This window comes from Rhinopithecus roxellana, chromosome 20 (assembly GCF_007565055.1).
Source record: "Rhinopithecus roxellana isolate Shanxi Qingling chromosome 20, ASM756505v1, whole genome shotgun sequence".
In the NCBI taxonomy this organism is placed as follows: Eukaryota; Metazoa; Chordata; class Mammalia; order Primates; family Cercopithecidae; genus Rhinopithecus; species Rhinopithecus roxellana.
Window position 1 is genome coordinate 70,644,426 of NC_044568.1, and position 18,037 is coordinate 70,662,462.

The following is an 18,037-nucleotide window of genomic DNA, read 5'->3' on the forward strand; positions in this document are numbered from 1 at the left end:
TCCCAGCAGGCTTTCACTGCGGGCAGTGTTATCAACACCCATCTGCATGGCAGCGTGCATGGGTACCTCATCCCTCCTTACGGCTTGGAGAAGATTCCCTCGTTGTGTGGACACGCCACTCACTCATCCACTCATTTGATGACATGTGCGTCGTTTCCACCTTCTGGCTACTGTAAATAATGCTATGGGCATTCTAGCACCTGTTTTTGTCAGAATGTGTGTTTTCATTTCTTTCAGGTTCACACCTAGGAGTGGAATTGCAGGGTCATATGGTAATTCTGTTTCCTTTTGAGGAGCTGCCAGCCTGTTTTCCAAAGTAGCTGGACTATCTGACATTCCCACCCATGGCATATGTGGGTTCCAATCCCCCTTATCCTTGATAACATTTGTTATTATCTGTCTTCTGATCACAGCCATCCTAGTGGGTGTGAAGTAGTATCACCCTGTGGTTTTGATTTGCATTTTCCTAACGACTAATGATGTTGAGTAACTTTGCATGTGCTTACGGGCCATTCGTATATCTCTTCTTTGGAAAAAAGTCTAGTCATACCCTTTGTTCCGTGCTTTATTTTTTCTTCTCCCTCTGAGTTCTTTACATTCTGGATACAAGTCCCTTACCAGACAGATGATTAGCAGATCGCGTCTCCTATTTGGTGGGTCTTTTCACTTTCGTGATATCCCTTGAAGCACAAAAGTGCTTCAACTTGATATAGCCGGGCACGGTGGCTCACGCCTGTAATCCCAGCACTTTGGGAGGCTGAGGCGGGTGGATCACGAGGTCAGGAGATCGAGACCATCCTGGCTAACACGGTGAAACCCTGTCTCTACTAAAAATAAAAAAATTCGACGGGCGTGGTCGGGGCCACCTGTAGTCCCAACTACTGGGAAGCCTGAGGCAGGAGAATGGGGTGAAACCGGGAGGCAGAGTTTGCAGTGAGCCGAGATTGAGCCACTGCACTCCAGCATGGGGGACAGAGCAAGACTCCGTCTCAAAAAAAAACTTGACATAAATCTAACTCATCCTTTTCTTTGGTTGCTTACGCTTTTGGCAGTGTATCTAAGAAAACATTGCCTAACCCAATTGTCACATTTAATCCTACACTTTCCTCTAAGAGTGTCATAGTTATTGCCCTTACATTCAGACCTCTAATGCATTCAGAGTGAACTTCTTTTTTGAGATGGAGTCTCACTCCACCGCCCAGGCTGGAACGCAGTAGTGCGATCTTGCCTCACTGCAACCTCCGTCTCCCAGGTGCAAGTGAGTCTCCTGCCTCAGCCTCCACTCTAAGTAGCTGGGATTACAGGCGCACATCACCATGCCTGGCTAACTTTTGTATTTTTAGTAGAGATGGCCAGCTGGTCGCGAACTCCTGACATCAAGTCATCTGCCTGCTTCAGCTTCCCAAAGTGCTGAGAATAAAGGCGTGAGCCATCGTGCCCGGCCTGGAGTGAACTTTTTTTTTTTGGTGACTGGGGGAGATGGGAGGCTGGGGGACGGAGTTTTGCTCTGTTGCCCAGGCTGCAGCACAGTGTCATGATCTCGGCTCACTGCAACCTCCGCCTCCCAAGTTCAAGCGATTATGATCTCGGCTCACTGCAACCTCCGCCTCCCAAGTTCAAGTGATTCTCCTTCCTCAGCCTCCCAAGTAGCTGGGATTATAGGAGTCCGCTACCACACCTGGCTTTTTTTTTTTTTTGAGATGGAGTTTCGCTCTTGTTGCCGAGGCTGGAGTGCAATAGTGTGGATCTCAGCTCACTGCAACCTCTGCCTCCCAGGTTCAAGTGATTCTCCTGCCTCAGCCTCCTGAGGAGCTGGGATTATGCATGCACCACCACACCCAGCTAATTTTGTATTTTCAGTAGAGACGGGGTTTCACCACGTTAGTCAGGCGGGTCTCGAACTCCTGATCTCAGGTGATCCGCCTGCCTCGGCCTTCCAAAGTGCTGGGATTACAGGCGTGAGCCACCGCGCCCAGCCGTAAATTTTGTATTTTTAGTAGAGACAGGGTTTCATCATGTTGGCCAGGCTGGTCTCGAATTCCCAACCTCAGGTGATCCACTCGCCTCAGCTTCCCAGAGTGCTGAGATTACAGGTGTGAGCCATCGCGCCCAGCCCTGGAGTGAGCTTTTGTGTATGGTGTGAGGAAGGGTAATAACTTTTTAATGAATTAATCATCATTGGAAGATAATGGTGAATCAATTTGTGGTTTTCAAAACTGGCATCAAAGGGGGAAAGAAGCATTTATCCTACTTTTCCTTTACAAATGATACCACGAGTTAACCCAAAAGTTGCTGGGGAGAAGTTTCTCTTTAATGAATTCCATCTCATGAATATATTAGGCTGTAACCTTTCTGCACTCTCTGCACTGAGTTAACGAATTTAGGCCAAGGATGGCCATAAATGCTGCTGCTGTCACAGAGAGATGCCTAATAAAGAACACCCAACACCAGTCTCTGAACAGGGAAGGGAGAATCAACTCTGAATGTGATGTATTGGCCAGGAGAGAGGACCATGTTCAACACCGCCACACAGATGCAAATGAACTGGAAATATAACTGCACACTTTGAGATATTAAGCAATGACTGTTAATTTTTATGTATCAAACAGTATGGTATTGCGGTTATGCTTTTTAAAAGATTTGTATCTCAGCGATACATACTGGAATTTTTACAGGGAAAACCAATTGAGCGTGCTGGGCATCAGGTCACTAGTGCTGAGTGAATTTTTCACAATAAGCAGTAATTCTGTTTTAAACAAATAAACACATTCCCCAGCCCCATGCGTCACAGCCAATCCTAAATGAATGCCCATCTGGAAAAGACCAAAATAAACCACGTGAAGATGGGAAGAACTGCTCTTGGTGATGGGAGAATGGGGACACTCCCTTTCATTGTGCAAATTCCACTTTCCGTCACACAGGAAAATCCATTTTGAAGGCAGCTCCTCTGTGCCGGGGACGGGTGATCCAGCCTAAGCTAGAATGGCGGCAAGCTCAAGGCCGCTGTGGCCCTCAGGAGAGTGTCTAGAGTCCACAGCATAGTGGGAAGCACAACGGCAGCCAGTCTGAGGGTCTGGGCGATGGCCATGCACAGATGGGGACAGAGGAGGGACTGAAGCCCACAGCGTCCACCCTCTCCAGCCAGCCCCGCCCACACCTGCTGGCCTTCCTCTCCTTCCTGTTTGGTGAGTGGCGCCTCTACACCTGGCTGCATACCAGAAAGGCCTGCACAGGTCAGAACACAGGTGTCCAAACCCCACTCCAAGTCTGAAGCTCTGAGGACACCCCGAGCTCCCCAAGGTCCTTGCAAAGAGGGCACAGGCCAGAGACACCCCAGGTGGGAAGCTTCCTCTGAGTGAGCCGCCCTCACCAGGATGCATTCACAGGCTCCTGTACAAGGAGAGGAGGCAGCAGTCCTCTCCGCCAGGAGGTCCTCCTCAATCTCCCAAGCCCACACTACTGCCCTGCTCCATCTCCCACCACCTCCCCCTGCAGATATGGGGCCACCCCACCCCACAGGGACGATGAGAAAACCTGCCTCCCTCTAGGAGGAGGGCGTGGCACAGCTGCTGCACAGGTAAGGAACCTGGGTATGCCTTGCTGCCATCAACACTTTGATTCTAGATTTGAAGATGTTTTGGGGAAGCCATCTCTGCACAAAAGAAGCCAACGCAGGAATCAATTCCAAGATACTGAACTACCTCAAACAGAAAATAAGTTACTAAAACTAATCCTCCACATAAATTATAGTTTTCTCCTTTTCCTCAAAGAAGAGGAAAAGAACCACCACATCTTCTATACACACAAGCAACTGGCCCTGGTTTACAACGATGTAAAGATTTTTAGCCTCCTGCTACCAAAAAGCAAAGGTTTACTTCACGATTTCTTCTTTTTTTCCACAGACAGGCTCTTGTTCTGTTGCCCAGGCTGGAGTGCAGTGGCAGGATCATGGCTCACTACAGCCTCAATATCCCAGGCTCAGGTGATCCTCCCACGTCAGCCTCCTGAGGAGCTGGGACTACAGGCACGCACTACCATGCCCAGCTAATTTTTGCTTTTATCTTACGTAGAGACACATAAGATCGCTACATAATTTTGCTGTGTTCCCCAAGCTGGTCTCAAACTCCTGGGCGCAAATGATCGACCTGCCTCGGCCTCCCCAAGTGTTGGGATTACAGGCCTGAGCCACTGGGCCCAGGCTATTTCACTATTTCATCAGCGCACTTAAATGCCTATTTTTTTAAGCGGCTACAGGGCAACAAGACTATCCCTGTGCCAAATACCAGATTCGAAAGAATATCTACCCACGTAACAAACCGGCACATGGATCCTCTGAATCTAAAATAAACGTTGAAATTATGAATAAATAAAGCCTTGGAATAAGGGAGGAGGGAAAAAAGAAAGAAAATTCACATGAAAGGAAAACTGCCCAGAGCAGAGCCCAGGGAGATGGTTCCTGAGGCTGACTGCGGGCACAGCCCAGAGAGTGGTTCCCGGGGCTGACTGGGGGCAGAGCCAGCCTGCAGCTCTCCTGCCCCCACGGAATGTTGTGGGCTCATCTCTGGGCAGGAAGTCAGCACAAGGACAACAAGACACTGACAGATCCTAAGAAAGCTTGGAGACAGAAGTTCCTGTTTGGTTCAACTTTGTCACAGACAACACTGCAGGATATGAGGTTACACTGTGTACACAGAAATAGGATTACCAGTCAGTAAAACGGTTACTATTTAACAGGAATGAGTCAAACAGATCAAGGTTTCAGAGCATGTCTGAAACGCCAGGAAGACTTCCCTGGCTTTGCGCAGCTTTGGGCGGGAGGTGTGCATTCTTGCATGCCACTGGACGGGGAGGGGAACAGGTGGGCTACAAAAGGCAGCGGAGGGCAGCAGAACTAAGCCACCTTAGAAAACAAGAGGCTCTGGCTTGATGGCTAGTTTCAATCTTAACCCCAAAAGGGTGATGTTTTTTATTTATGTATTTATTTATTTATGAGACGGAGCTCACTCTGTTGCCCAGGCTGGAGTGCAGTGGTGCGATCGTGGCTCACCGCAACCTCTGCCTCCCGGGTTCAAGCGAGTATCCTGTCTCAGCCTCCTGAGTAGCTAAGACTACAGGCACGCAACACCACGTCCGGCTAATTTTTTATATTTTCAGTAGAGACGGGGTTTCATCGTGTTAGCCAGGATGGTCACCATCTCCTGACCCTCGTGATCCGCCCGCCGTGGACTCCCAAAGTGCTGGGATTAAAGGCTTTTTTAGTTTTTTATTTATTGCTGCGATTACAGGCTTTTTAAATTTTTTATTTATTACTACTAATTTTTAACACAGTTGATCGCTCTGTTACCCAGGCTGGAGTGCAGTGGGATCATCCTAGTTCACTACACCATCAATCTCCCATTTCAGCCTCTCGAGTAGCTGGGACTACAGGTCTGTGCCATCACACCAGGATGATTTTTGGTTTTTTTGTAGATATGGAGTCTCACCATGTTGCCCAGTGGCGGGTCTCAAATTCCTGGCCTCAAACCATCCTCCTGCCGCAGCCTCCCAAAGCCCTAGGATTACAGGTGTGAGTCCCCATGCACAGCCAGGGTGATGTTTGAGGATTCTCAGAGAAGTTCCCAAATCCAAGACAGCGTCTTAGGGCCTCCATGAATGTGCAGAGATGAAAGAACCAACTGACAGAATCTTAACCAGAGCCCTGAGTGTGAAAACACAGGGCTGGAAACACCCAGAAGGGAAAGATACGGCCCAGTGGAGGAAACGAGCAACTACCTCAGGGTGCCAAGAGAGGCCCCACAGGCACCAGCTGGGTACCTCCCAGCACACAGAGTACGGGGCCAATTCCTAAGAAACAGAAACGCCGAGCTGAGTCCGGAGTGCCTGCCTTGCTAAAGGGCCTGCTCTCCACCCAGCTGTGCTCTCCTCCAGCTACTGGGGGCCAGCTCGCCGTCTGTGGAGACGAGGCCAGAACCACCACCGCTCCGTGCTCACGGTTCCCCTTTTCCACACGAGAGCAGGTACAACACGGTCACTTCTATCTGAATCTTTCTTCCACCAACAAACCTGCACTCACGTCCCTCCAAACCGGTCTCCAGCACCTTTGACCCCCCCAGAGCTCTCTATGGAGGCCTTTCTCTGACGGGCACCCCAAGCCCAGGCAGAGGCCCATGCACCACTTGGAGGCCCTTGGACCCAGCCTCTTGACCCAGACAGACCCCAGCAATCACCCGAGGTTCATCTTCAAGGTCACTTATAATGCACACAACAGCCTTCAGCTTCCCCAAACCTCACCCCAAGGCTTTATCTTCTCTCTACCCAGCACTCCGGAGCAGCCTTCAGAATTTCAGCTGTCTTTCTTTACACCTCCAGAGTTTAGGACTTCTACCCAATAAGCACCTGAAGGGCATCGAGACGCCCCAGCTGGCTCAGACAACCTAGGCCACTTCTCTGGCCCTAGTGGACTTGCAGCAACATCTCCGATGGAGCTGTCACAACATGGTCCAAGGCTAGAAACTACCCTTGGGAACAGGACCGGGGCTTCGTGGTGACAAACATGCACGTGGCCAGCAGGGAGACAGACGGACAGGTAATGGAGCGAGGGCACTGAGGTACAGGGATGTGCGCCCCCAGATCCTACCTGCGATACAGCCAGGAGGAGCCAGGAGCTACCACACCGGCTCCCCGTCCTGCACACGGGTGACCGGGTACGAATGTGGCTCCCCGCATTGTCCGGAAGACGAGTAGGGAGGATGAACCAGAGCAGACGCTGAGGAGAACCAGTACCCTCCCCCTCTACACCAGCACACACCGCCTGGGGCCCCCGCAGGAAGACCTGCTGGCAAGGCAGGGTCTTGCACAGAGAAAGTTCAAGACCGGTTTGAGGACAGCCAAGGTATCCCCACCTCTGTCGTTAATGAAGATGACACAATGCAACACACTCCTCAGAAGTCGCTTTCCATCTTAAGCACAGAGCCAGGCTCTGCTAGAAATAAAACTCACACACCTTGTTTGCTCTCTGGGGATAAGACCTTTGCTGTTCCAAAATCTGTGATCTGGATGTGCATATCTTCATTTAACAAAATGTTTTCCGGTTTAAGGTCCCTGTAAAAGTAGATTTTCACATTTGAGAAGAAATACGTGAAACAGCAACATTATTACGTACTCTAAATTTTGCTGAAAACAAAATGAACGAATGAATGCTTATGATCCTTACAGGCTGACAACCAGGGGATAGAGGCCGAAAGCTCACAAGCAACAAGTTTTGACTGTACGCAGTAGGGATTTACCACCTCACATCTCCATGTCATTCTCATTAGCTTTTTAATGAAGTATAATCTATCATTTTTAACACACAAAAAGACAGCTATGCACACTCCTGAGATGACTTTATCAGAAAGTCATGGAAAATCAGACCAGAAAGAAGTACACACAGAAGGTACCACAGAAAAAGACAAAACGCATCAGTCAAGATGGTGAAAAGAATCATTAGCTCGCCGGGAAAGACACGAAATCATTTGATGTGGCATTTGCAGGACGGCTTCTCCATGTCAGGGCTCCATGGACGTGTGGCCTCGCCTTGGCGCTCCCGCTGTGGCACCGGCAGGCATCTCAGTCACACCCATCCAGGGAGCACTCCAACCAGGCTGACCTCAAGGGCGGGGACCATCTGGGCATCAGCTGTGGCCTGTGAGCCAAATGGTCACTGGCCCTAATCATTAAACTGACATCCTGCAAACCCCACCCAGCCACCCCCGAGGTTACCTGTGAATGATGCCCTTGCCGTGCAAGTACTCTAAAGCAGACACATCTCAGCCGTGTAAAATCGAGTACAGGTCTCATCGAATGAACCGATTTTGCGAATATATTTAAGTAGTTCTCCGTTTTTGGCATAACTAAGGCCGAAATCTGAATATTGTGCGGTTAAGGAAGTGTAAAAATCTTTTGTTTTGTTTTGTTTTGGAACAGGTTTACTCTGCTGCCCAGGCTGGAGTGCAGGGGCACAATCATAGCTCACCGCAGCCTCAATCTCCCTGGCTCAAGCGATCCTCCCTCCTTAACCAACCCAAGTGGCTGGGAATATAGGTAGGCGCTACCACGCCTGGCTAATGTATTTATTTTGTAAAAGTCATTTCTTGAAAACTGGCCTTAAAAGACTGATAAGAATTGGTTTTAATTAAATGCAAACTGAAAGTACCTGTGGCCCAAGAAAGTCATGTCCCTGGATCTGACGGGCACCCCAGGCCCCAGCTCCAAGATGAGGCACCAGCATTGATGAGGGGTTTCTCATCAAGAACACCATTACACGGTCTCAAGGAAACGGGAACAGAGCCTCTCAGCCCTGACTGCCCCTCGGGCCCCTGGCGGTGTCTATGGCCTCAGTGAAAGCGAACCGCTGGAGACAGGGCCTACAGACCCTGACTAAAACGCACATACAACTCACCTGCAGGCTTCAATGCACAAAGATCCTGGGGGCCGGGGGAGCGGGGGTCGGAGAGCGCGGCAGCCCCTGACCTGAGACAGGGCATCCATGGCACCGCCCCTTCCTTGCAGGCTCCTTCCATGGTTAAAGTGACACATTATGTTTTGGTGTTTTTTAAGATGCAGTCTCACTCTATCACCAGGCTGGAGTGCAGTGGTGCTACCTCGGCTCACTGCAACCTCCGCCTCCCGGATTCAAGCGATTCTTCTGCCTCAGCCTCCCGAGCAGCAGGGACTACAAGCACGTGCCACCATGCCCAGTTAATTTTTGTATTTTTAGTAGAGACGGGGTTTCACCATGTTAGCCAGGATAGTCTCCATCTCTTAACCTTGTGATCTGCCCGCCTCGGCCTCCCAAAGTGCTGGGATTACAGGCGTGAGCCACCGCGCCTGGCCAAGTGACACACTTTGTAAGACAAAAGCCATTTCGTGAACTTCTACACTCATTAAGTGTGTCTGGGAGGGCCCCCTCCTCTGGGCACCACTGCTCTGTGATGGCCCCATCTGTAGCCTCCTTTTCCAAGAGGACTTAAGGCCGACAACAAATGCACCCCATATACAGATTCCCCTGGAGCGGCAAACGTCTATCCCCATTACCGGAAACCTCCAGACACTTTACCTTACTCGCAGCCCAGGACACGGGGACCCAAGTCCTTGCTTGCCCTGAGCGGTGGCTCTCGAGGCCAGGAAGTGGGGCTCGTGCTCAGAGCCAGGCTGGCCTGCCGGCTCAGTTGTGGCTTCTGTTTGCCAGGGTACCATCGTCTCCCACCAAGGATGAACCTGAAGCTTCAGGGCAATGAGGAGAACCCCAGAAGGGAAGGGACTTGCAACCAAGGCTGCCCAAAGTGGCGCCTGTACAGGCCCATCTCTAAGTACAACCCACACCGAGGATGCCTGGTGGGGCCGAAGTCCCTGGGTCTCGTTCCTTTCAGCGGTGAGTGAATCTTAACAACCTCCCGGGGCTTTGGAATTTGACTTAATGACGAAGGGCAGCATGGACCACTGGACAAGACCTGGAGTTCCTACTACCTGCACTGCTATGGCCAATCCCAATGGGAAATCAGTCAGCAAGTTTCGCTCTCCTCTGGACTCTGAGCCCCTGGGCGGAGAGGATGGGAGAGGTCAAGCGTGTGCAATTCTGTTGCAGCCTCACAACCAACAAGCAGCCGTGGTCCGAGGGCTCTGCGGGAAGCCCAGAGGGACTCCCATGGCTCAAACGGGGGCAGAGACATGCAGGGCCTGGGGGCACCACAAGAGGGGCTGGGGCAGCTGTGAAGGTGAGAGACAGAACATAACGTGAAGAAGTCACTGAGGGCGGGGGACAGAGGCAGGAACAGGGATGACATCGGAGGACAGCAGGCCTGTCTGGAGGCCAGCATTCTCTAAAACCTTCCACAAACCAACAGCAAAGCCCGCCCCGGGCCACGTGCCTGGCAGCTGCTCAGCCACTGCCCTGCTCCTCTCTAGGCAAAATCCCAGGGAAGCACCTTGCATCGTCTCCATTTCCTCACCTCTTACTCTTCCTTGAACGGTCCCCCCAAGAAACTGCCTACCCACCATCAACAACTGGCACAGGGCAGATCCACGGGTCAGGCTGTGTGCACCTGACCGCTTCAAAGCCCCTGGGTGGGCAGCCAGCACCCTCCATCAGAAACCGTTTGATCCTGTGGCCTCTGGGTCTCCATCATTCGAACTCAGGAGCAACACCCCGTCACAATCTCCTCCCCTCGGTGGGCCCCTCCTCACGTTCACCCCCTGCACTGGGGGAACCCAGACTCCACCCACAGAGGAGCCATCCTCTGGGCAGCCTGCCAGCTCGCTGTGAAAGTCCTCATGGCCCTGACTCCTCCTGGAGTTCTGCTGGCAGCACCTAAGTGTCCACTCAGACCTGAACGGCGGCACCAGTGGATGCATGACATGCCAGCCCAGCACCCTTCCCGGTCTCTCCCAGCTCAGCAGCAGACACCGCGGTGCACTAGGCTTGAGGGCCAACTGCCGGGAGCTGCCCCTGACTCCATTCTCTTGACCGGTCTGTTCAAAACACCTCGACCACTGCCCCCGCCCCTGCTCTCCTGCCTGTTCTCCCGCCTGGCCTAGGAGCAGCCAGAGCAAACCCCACATTCTCCCGCCACAAACAGAAGGAAGTCCAGAGCCAGTGCCAGGCTGCCACGGCTCAGGGGCCCAGCCCACCACAGCCTTTCATGCCCCCACCCCCACCCACTCCTGCCCAGGAGTTTAAAGAGCCCCACACTGCCGCCAGCCCTAAGACTCTTGGCAGCACATCTTGCTGCCGGGAAGCCTCTGACACAGACAGTCTGTGCAAATCCAGCTCCTCCACCAACATCGAAGCTTCTTGAGGGCAGAGACGTGCCCCGGCATACCAGCACATCCCCATCACCCATCAACCTGCACTTGGCAAGCGCCTCCAAACAAAGAGAGCACACACACTCCGCCGGCAGCCGAAGGAGCTGCAGGATGGTGCTAAGAGTGGGAGCAGGCCAGAACAAAGCTCTAACACAGAAGAGCCGGGTGCTCGGGAGAGATGGGGAGGACAGGTGGGAGGACTCAGGCCCCTCTCCAGGCAGGATGAGGAGGCCACGACACTTGGGCCAGCTTGGAGGGTGGCAGGGGAGGAAAAGAGCAGATGTAGACTGCACCTGCTCGGGGCGAGGACAGTGTGGCCAGCCCAGCCACTGGCAGGCCCACGGGTGAGCTGGATGGGGAAGAGGTGGGGCCCACCCCAACTTGCACCGGGCCTTGCCTCCCAGATTCCTGAGCCAAGGTTTAAAAACACAAAAGATGGCACTCTAGGGGAGCAAGGGACACCGACCAATCAAGCCGCAGCAGAGGGGACTGTGCCGGAGCCACATCAACGGCTTCTCCGGGAGGTAACGTCCTGTGCAGACTCACAGCCACACCCTGGCGCTGCCTTGGCTGTCTCCCCGAATGTCAGTGGCCTGAGGGATCCCACTCGGCAGGGAGGGGGCCTGCTTGTGGGAACACACAGGGTCTGATTCCAAGAGAGGGGTGACTGGTGTGGCTTCAGACGGCACCAACCACGCAAAGGATACACAGCTTCTCGTCGTCCTGAAACGTGAAGTAAAGCTTAACAAAGAAGGGGTGATCCAGGCGCGACATGACATCCCGCTCTCTGGTTACATACGGGACTTTGTTCTCTTTTATGATATGTCGTTTCTCCAGAATTTTAACTTCAGGTGAGAGAGAAGTGAGTTACTATCAGAAACAACAAAAAACACTCAAGACGTGACTCACAAAGGTAACTGGTCAAATTAAAGTCTTTCAAACATTGTACATACAAGCCTGGTGGTCTCTAAAGCCAACAGTGTCCTGTACTCTGAAATCAGGACAGAAACCCCGGCCCTGCCACCCCGGCTGCCCTGCACAGAGTCGCTGGCCCTGCTCCTAGACGCACAGCTCCCTGCAGCCCATACTCACTCGCATATTCTCTGGAGGTTGCCAGTTCTCGAGCCAGGACAACCTGGTTTGCAAAGAAAAGGAGAAAAAGAGAAAAAGAAACACAATGTAACAACCAGGACACTGGGTCTGACAAGTCCCTCCCTCTGCGCCACACACACGCTTCCTGTCCCCACTGAAGGTTTGAACCTACAGTGAAATATTTTGGGTCTTGTACTGACAAATAGAGCTAAAAGCCAATGCTCGTGTTAATGTGTTCTAATGGCTACCAGAAAACGTTTCCATCTCTCCACTGTTTTCAGAAGCTTCTTGATCAGCTGCTAATAGTTCTAACGGCGCAACCCAAGTATAAATTCAGGAGCCTCTTCGACTGCCACGCCCTTCGTGAAGAGTAGGAAGACAGTGGTACCACCACAAGTGGTAGGGGCACAGGGGCTTCTTTGAAAAAAATATGTCCTTCTAGTATACATTCACTGCAAAAGCTGCCCTGAATTGTCATTTTTTTGAAATAATTGTTATCACACATTTCGTGTGTTGGCGCTTGCGGATACTATGAAGAGAGCCTGGCTGTCAAGGACACAGGGAACTAAACCAACAATGCACAGCCCTGCGTGCCCACAAGAGGGAGCCACCTTCCCGGGATGCCAGCAGGCCTCCTGCCCTGTCCTCTGCGTAGCGCACCTGAGCCCTGCACTCAAACCCCACCTCCGAGACAGAACACTTCAGCAAAGAAGGCACCCTAAACAGGGGAGAGACCCCCCCACTCGGACTAGCCTGGGGCACACCCTGAGGCACTAGACTGGAAATTCCTGGTGGGCCCGTAGTTTAGCCAGACCGCATGAGACAGCTGTGCCAGGGAGGCCCCACCAGCACCAAGTGGTACACAAGTGTCTCCTAAGACACCCACAGGGGGACGGCCTGAGGAGCAGGGAGCAGAGGAAACCTGTCCCGTTACATTCCTGGGGGCTGGCAGGAAGACCTTTGGGAGGCCACAGGGCCAGGTCAACCTGGCCCCAGGCTCTGAGCCGCAACCCGGGGCAGGAGTCAGAAGAGATCCTGGAAAGCACCACGTGAGACACCCTGCGGCGCTCAAGAAGAACGAAGCTGGATTCTGGGGACTCTGTGTACTCAAGATCTTCCGAGAGGAATACGCCACACATGGATGGCTCTCAGCTGCCAGGGAGGGAGGGGACGTGGGCCGGGCAGGGCTCCCCTCTCTAGCTTATGTGTTTCTGCGAGGTCACATTTCTCCACGAGAGCACGTGCTAGCTTCATAAGTAGAAAAAAGGAAGAAAGAATGGTGAATGAGCACTGATACTTAGTGGAACCCTTTCTAAGGGGATACTGACGTGATCTTTCTGTTGTCTAAACTCAACTCTTTACAAGCAAGTTTCCTACAGGAAGGAAGGATCCTCTTCCAGAGAATGGACGTGACTGGTTCCTCCCTGGAGGTTGTGACCGTTCTCAGGGGGTCTCCCGGCTCTCCGGTGCTGCACCTGGCTCTTGCCCAGACTCGTAACTATCACTGTCCTTTCCTCCTCCCCTGGAAGTCAACTTTTATGTGATCTCTATTTCAGGAAAGCTGAGAAAGAACTGAGGGTCACATATGTAATCTGAGACCCAGTACTGTGGATTCCAAACAGCCCCACGAAGGAGCCTCCGGCTCACAGCGCTCTCCCGGGCACCTTCCTGGTACATGTTCAGAAAGCCTGGGACCGCAGCCCCAGGAGGGACAGTGCCTGCTCTCCACCCACCTACGGAAGCCAGGGAAACAGGCAATTTCACAAATAAGTTTTTCTTTTTCAGTCAAGATAAATGTAAGGGCCACGTATGGTGGCACATGACTGTGGTCCTAGCTACTCAGGAGGCTAAAGGCAGGAGGATCGCTTAAGCCCAGGCGGTGAAGGCTGCAGTGAGCTATGATCACACCACTGCACTCCAGCCTAGGTGACAGAACAAGACCCTGTTTCTAAAAGGATAAATACATACACAATAAACTAAATTTAAATTGGAAAGAGAAATATAAGGAAGTAAAACTGAGGCCAAGCACAGTGGCTCACGCCTGTAATCCCAACACTTTGCAAGGCTGAGGAGAGAGAATCACTTGAGCCTAGGACTTCAAGACCAGCCTGGGCAACAAAGAGAGACTCCGTCTCTACAAAAAATTTTAAAGTTAGCTGGGCATGATGGTGCATTCCTGTAATTCCAGCTACTTGGGAGGCTGAGGTTAAGAGGATCACTTGAGCCCAGGAAGTCGAGGCTGCAGTGAGCTATGATCATGCCATTGCACTCAAGCCCGGGCGACACAGCAAGACTCTGTCTCAAAGAAACAAGTAAAGCTGAGAAAAGAGGAGGCCTCTTCTTTCACTGGACGGTTGTAAGCAGCCATGCAGAATGCCCAAGGTTTTCCAAAGAGTTTCTTCTTTCTGAAAGGATCTGAATCCCAAAACTTTGGGGACCAGTCTCCTGGTTGAAGGTATTTTTCATGAGGGCATAATCCTTTTATAAACAAAATTATTTCATAAAAGCTGCAATTTTAAAAATCTTAAGTGTAAGGACAGCAACAGTTAACATGAATTAAAGCAGTATGTTGGGAATACGGGTAAGCTATGTTTCATATTTTTCTTTGCACTGTGAAATATTTCATATATGTAAAAAAGGAAAAGAATCCTCACGTATGGTTTCTTCACAAAGGTCAGGCAAGAAAGCGTTATTCAGGAGACCACCCAGGCTCTCCAGAGTGAGGGTCCCCCAGGGCTCCCTGGAAGGGCCCTAGCACACACACGGCGGCCACCCTGGCGACCACGGTGGCGGCGTGGGACTCTGTCTCTTTATAGAGGCCCAGATGGAGACGGTGCACCCCGAGTTGCTCAGGCCTCCCCTGAACCTGTTACAACCTTCACTAAATCCACAGCCACCCATGGCTTCATGGGTCCCACATCAGCAAAGTGTCCCGTGTCAGCTGCTTTGAACCTTCATTTCTTTGCTTTCAGAGGAAAAAACACCCCAGGACAGGTAACAAGTGTGACTTGACAGTACTGCGACAATACTTCTGTTTGTGAAACTCGGAACACAAGAATCTGGAGGCTGTGTCTCCAGCAAACGTCCAGAGTGTACAGTTTTATGTGTTTAAAAAAAACAGAGAAATAAAAGAAGGTCAAATGTCCTCAAAAGCCTCTGGAGAGATACTAACTTTCAACCTAAGAAAAAAAAAGCTTCCCAGGGCCCTGCCAGTGGGACACAAGGACACAGAATGTAACTTGCCGACGCCAGGTTAAAATGAAATTAACTATACTAGAAAAAACCTCCGCAGACCATCAAGAGATGTGTCTAACGTTCTCATCTACAAAACCAGGTTAAATATTTAGCCACACCCACCACGTGATCTGCTTGGGGAGTACCCAGCCCCCAAGGACTCAAGAGGCCTTCACAACAGCTGACACCCCTCAAGGGGCCTGAAACCTCCTGCCCTGAATGACACCAGCCTTGGTGGGAGTCTCCGGCAAGACCCAAGGAAGGTGAGCCTCCGAAGGAAATCACACCCGTTTGACACACAGCGGCAGTAAATACTCACCGTGGAAAAAGAGCCTTCCCCAAGAATTTTCCCAAACTTGAAGTCCTCAGGCCGCTTCTTCCGAGGCTGCGGTGGAGGCTGGGCGTGCTGCAGGGGGCCGGCACCGGGCCGAGGCTCGGCTGCGGTGCCGTCCATGGTGGGGCCCTGCCTGCTGCCACCAGGAATGCCAGGGGCCGTGCTGGACTCAGTCTGGGTCCTCACCATTGATGGGGATGGGCAGGAACATAACACCACGCTGGACTGGATGGGCACGGCGTCATACTGAGGGACAAAGAGGAAAAGGAGGTAAGGATCAAGGCTGCTGCCTTATCCTCAATGCACGGACTAAGGTGTAAGGACCTCTTCTCAATGCTCAAAAACAACCCCCAAGCACAGGGCAGGCCAGCTGAGCCCCATGCTCCGCTGCCAGCTGCCGGCCTCCTCTCCCGACTCCTGCCCATGCCATGGATGCCCACTACTCCACTGGGCAGCGCCTCGCCCTCCTCCTCTCCCTCGAGCTGCATGAGCCTCCAGCCAACTCCCCCCAAGGCCAAGGTAACGTGAGCAGAGACAGCACGGCACATCTTTAATTATGAGGGGATGGAGAGGTAAGAGTGGTGATCACATGTGTTTACAATACAGAGACGCCCAGTGCTGGCAAGACTATAATAAAGCGAGCGTACTCACACCACTGCGGCTGGCACCAGAACCCGGGACTTGCAGTGGAAATGTTTTTGGAAAGCAGTTTGGCAACTGTCAACAAAGCGACTACAGAACAGTTGTCAATGAGACACAGAAATACGAAGGAGAGGAGGGAGGGCAGAAACCCAGTTAACAATGTAAGCGGGCATGGAGGGAAGATCAGCGTGCAAAGCTAGGTCGGCAAGACGTGCAAGGTGCACCCACAGCCATAACAATCCCTCCCCAGACCCCATCGTGTCCTCACGGTGGTGACAATGGCCCCCCCTACACCGCAGAACAACGCGAGGCGAGCCCAGGCGTGCTGATGGTGGTTTCCGATTCAACTCCCACTCAAAGAACCCTAGAGAGCTCTTGACTCCATCTCAGTAGGGTCCTGAAGCCCGTGCTATGTCTGAAGACACAGGGTCTCCTGCGTCTGTGCCAGGACAGAGGAGCAGCGAAGCCTTTCTGAAGGGACTGTCGCCAGCCAAGCTGCAATCCTTGGAAACACTAAAAACACCGGGCGTGGTGGCTCAGGCCTGTAATCCCAGCACTTTGGGAGGAAGAGGCGGGTGGATCCCCTGAGGTCGGGAGTTCAAGATTAGCCTGACCAATGTGGAGAAACCCCTTCCCTACTAAAAATACAAAATTAGGCCGGGCGGGGTGGCTCACATCTGTAATCCCAGCACTTTGGGAGGCCAAGGTAGAGTCAGGAGTTCAAGACCAGCCTGGCGAACATGGTGAAATCCCGTCTCTACTAAAAATACAGAATTTAGCTGGACATGGTGGTGGGCACCTGTAATCCCAGCTACTCAGGAGGCTGAGGTAGGAGAATTGCTTGAACCCAGGAGGGGGAGGCTGCAGTGAGCTGAAATTGCCCCACTGCACTCCAGCCTGGGTGACAAGAGCGAGACTTCATCTCAAAAAAAAAAGGCCGGGCGCGGTGGCTCACGCCTGTAATCCCAACACTTTGGGAGGCCGAGGCCGGCGGGTCACAAGGTCAGAAGATCAAGACCATCCTGGCAAACACAGTAAAACCCCGTTTCTACTAAAAATACAAAAAATTAGCTGGGTGTGGTGGCGGGCGCTTGTAGTCCCAGCTACTCAAGAGGCTGAGGCAGGAGAACGGTGTGAACCCGGGAGGCAGAGGTTGCAGTGAGCCGAGATCGCGCCACTGCACTCCAGCCTGGGCGACAGAGCCAGACTTGGTCTCAAAAAAAAAAAGAAAGAAAAAAATTAGGTAGGTGTGGTGGTGCATGCCTGTAATCCCAGATACTCGGGAAGCTGAGGCAGAAGAATCGCTTGAATCCGGGAAGCAGAGGTTGCAATGAGCTGAGATCATGCCATTGCACTCCAGCCTGGGCAACAAGAGCGAAACTCTGTCTCAAAGAAAAACAATAGCCAGGCGCAGTGGCTCACACCTGTAATCTTAGCACTTTAGAAGGCTGAGGCGGGCGGATCACGAGGTCAAGAGATAGCAACTATCCTGGCCATCATGATGAAATTCGGTCTTTACTAAAAATGCAAAAATTAGCCGGGTGTGGTGGCATGTGCCTGTAGTCCCAGCTACTCGGGAGGCTAAGGAGGGAGAATTGCTTGAACCCAGGAGGCAGAGGTTACAGTGAGCCGAGATCGTGCCACTGAACTCCAGCCTGGCGACAGAGCAAGACCTCATCTCAAAAAAAAAAAAAAAAAAAAAAAAGAACGAAAAGAAAAAGAAAGAAACGAAAAGAAAAGAAACACCACTAAAAACAGGTTAATTAAAACAAGCAGGCTGGGCATGGTGGCTCATGCCTGTAATCCCAGCACTTTGGGAGGCCGAGGCAGGAAATCCCTTGGGGCCAGGAGTTCAAGAGCAGACTGGGCAACACAGTAAGACCCTGTCTCTAC

At 52.0% G+C, this 18,037-nt stretch overlaps 1 protein-coding gene across 1 annotated transcript in view; it reads right to left on the minus strand.

The window, feature by feature from the left end:
• Positions 1–18,037, minus strand: part of LOC104661825 (3-phosphoinositide-dependent protein kinase 1) — a 36,551-nt gene that overhangs the window by 7,234 nt on the left and 11,280 nt on the right. The window contains 6 exon segments of the mRNA XM_030924694.1: positions 7,004–7,101; positions 7,762–7,807; positions 7,810–7,905; positions 11,550–11,687; positions 11,935–11,977; positions 15,488–15,748. Coding sequence (XP_030780554.1) covers positions 7,004–7,101; positions 7,762–7,807; positions 7,810–7,905; positions 11,550–11,687; positions 11,935–11,977; positions 15,488–15,748 — 682 coding nt within the window.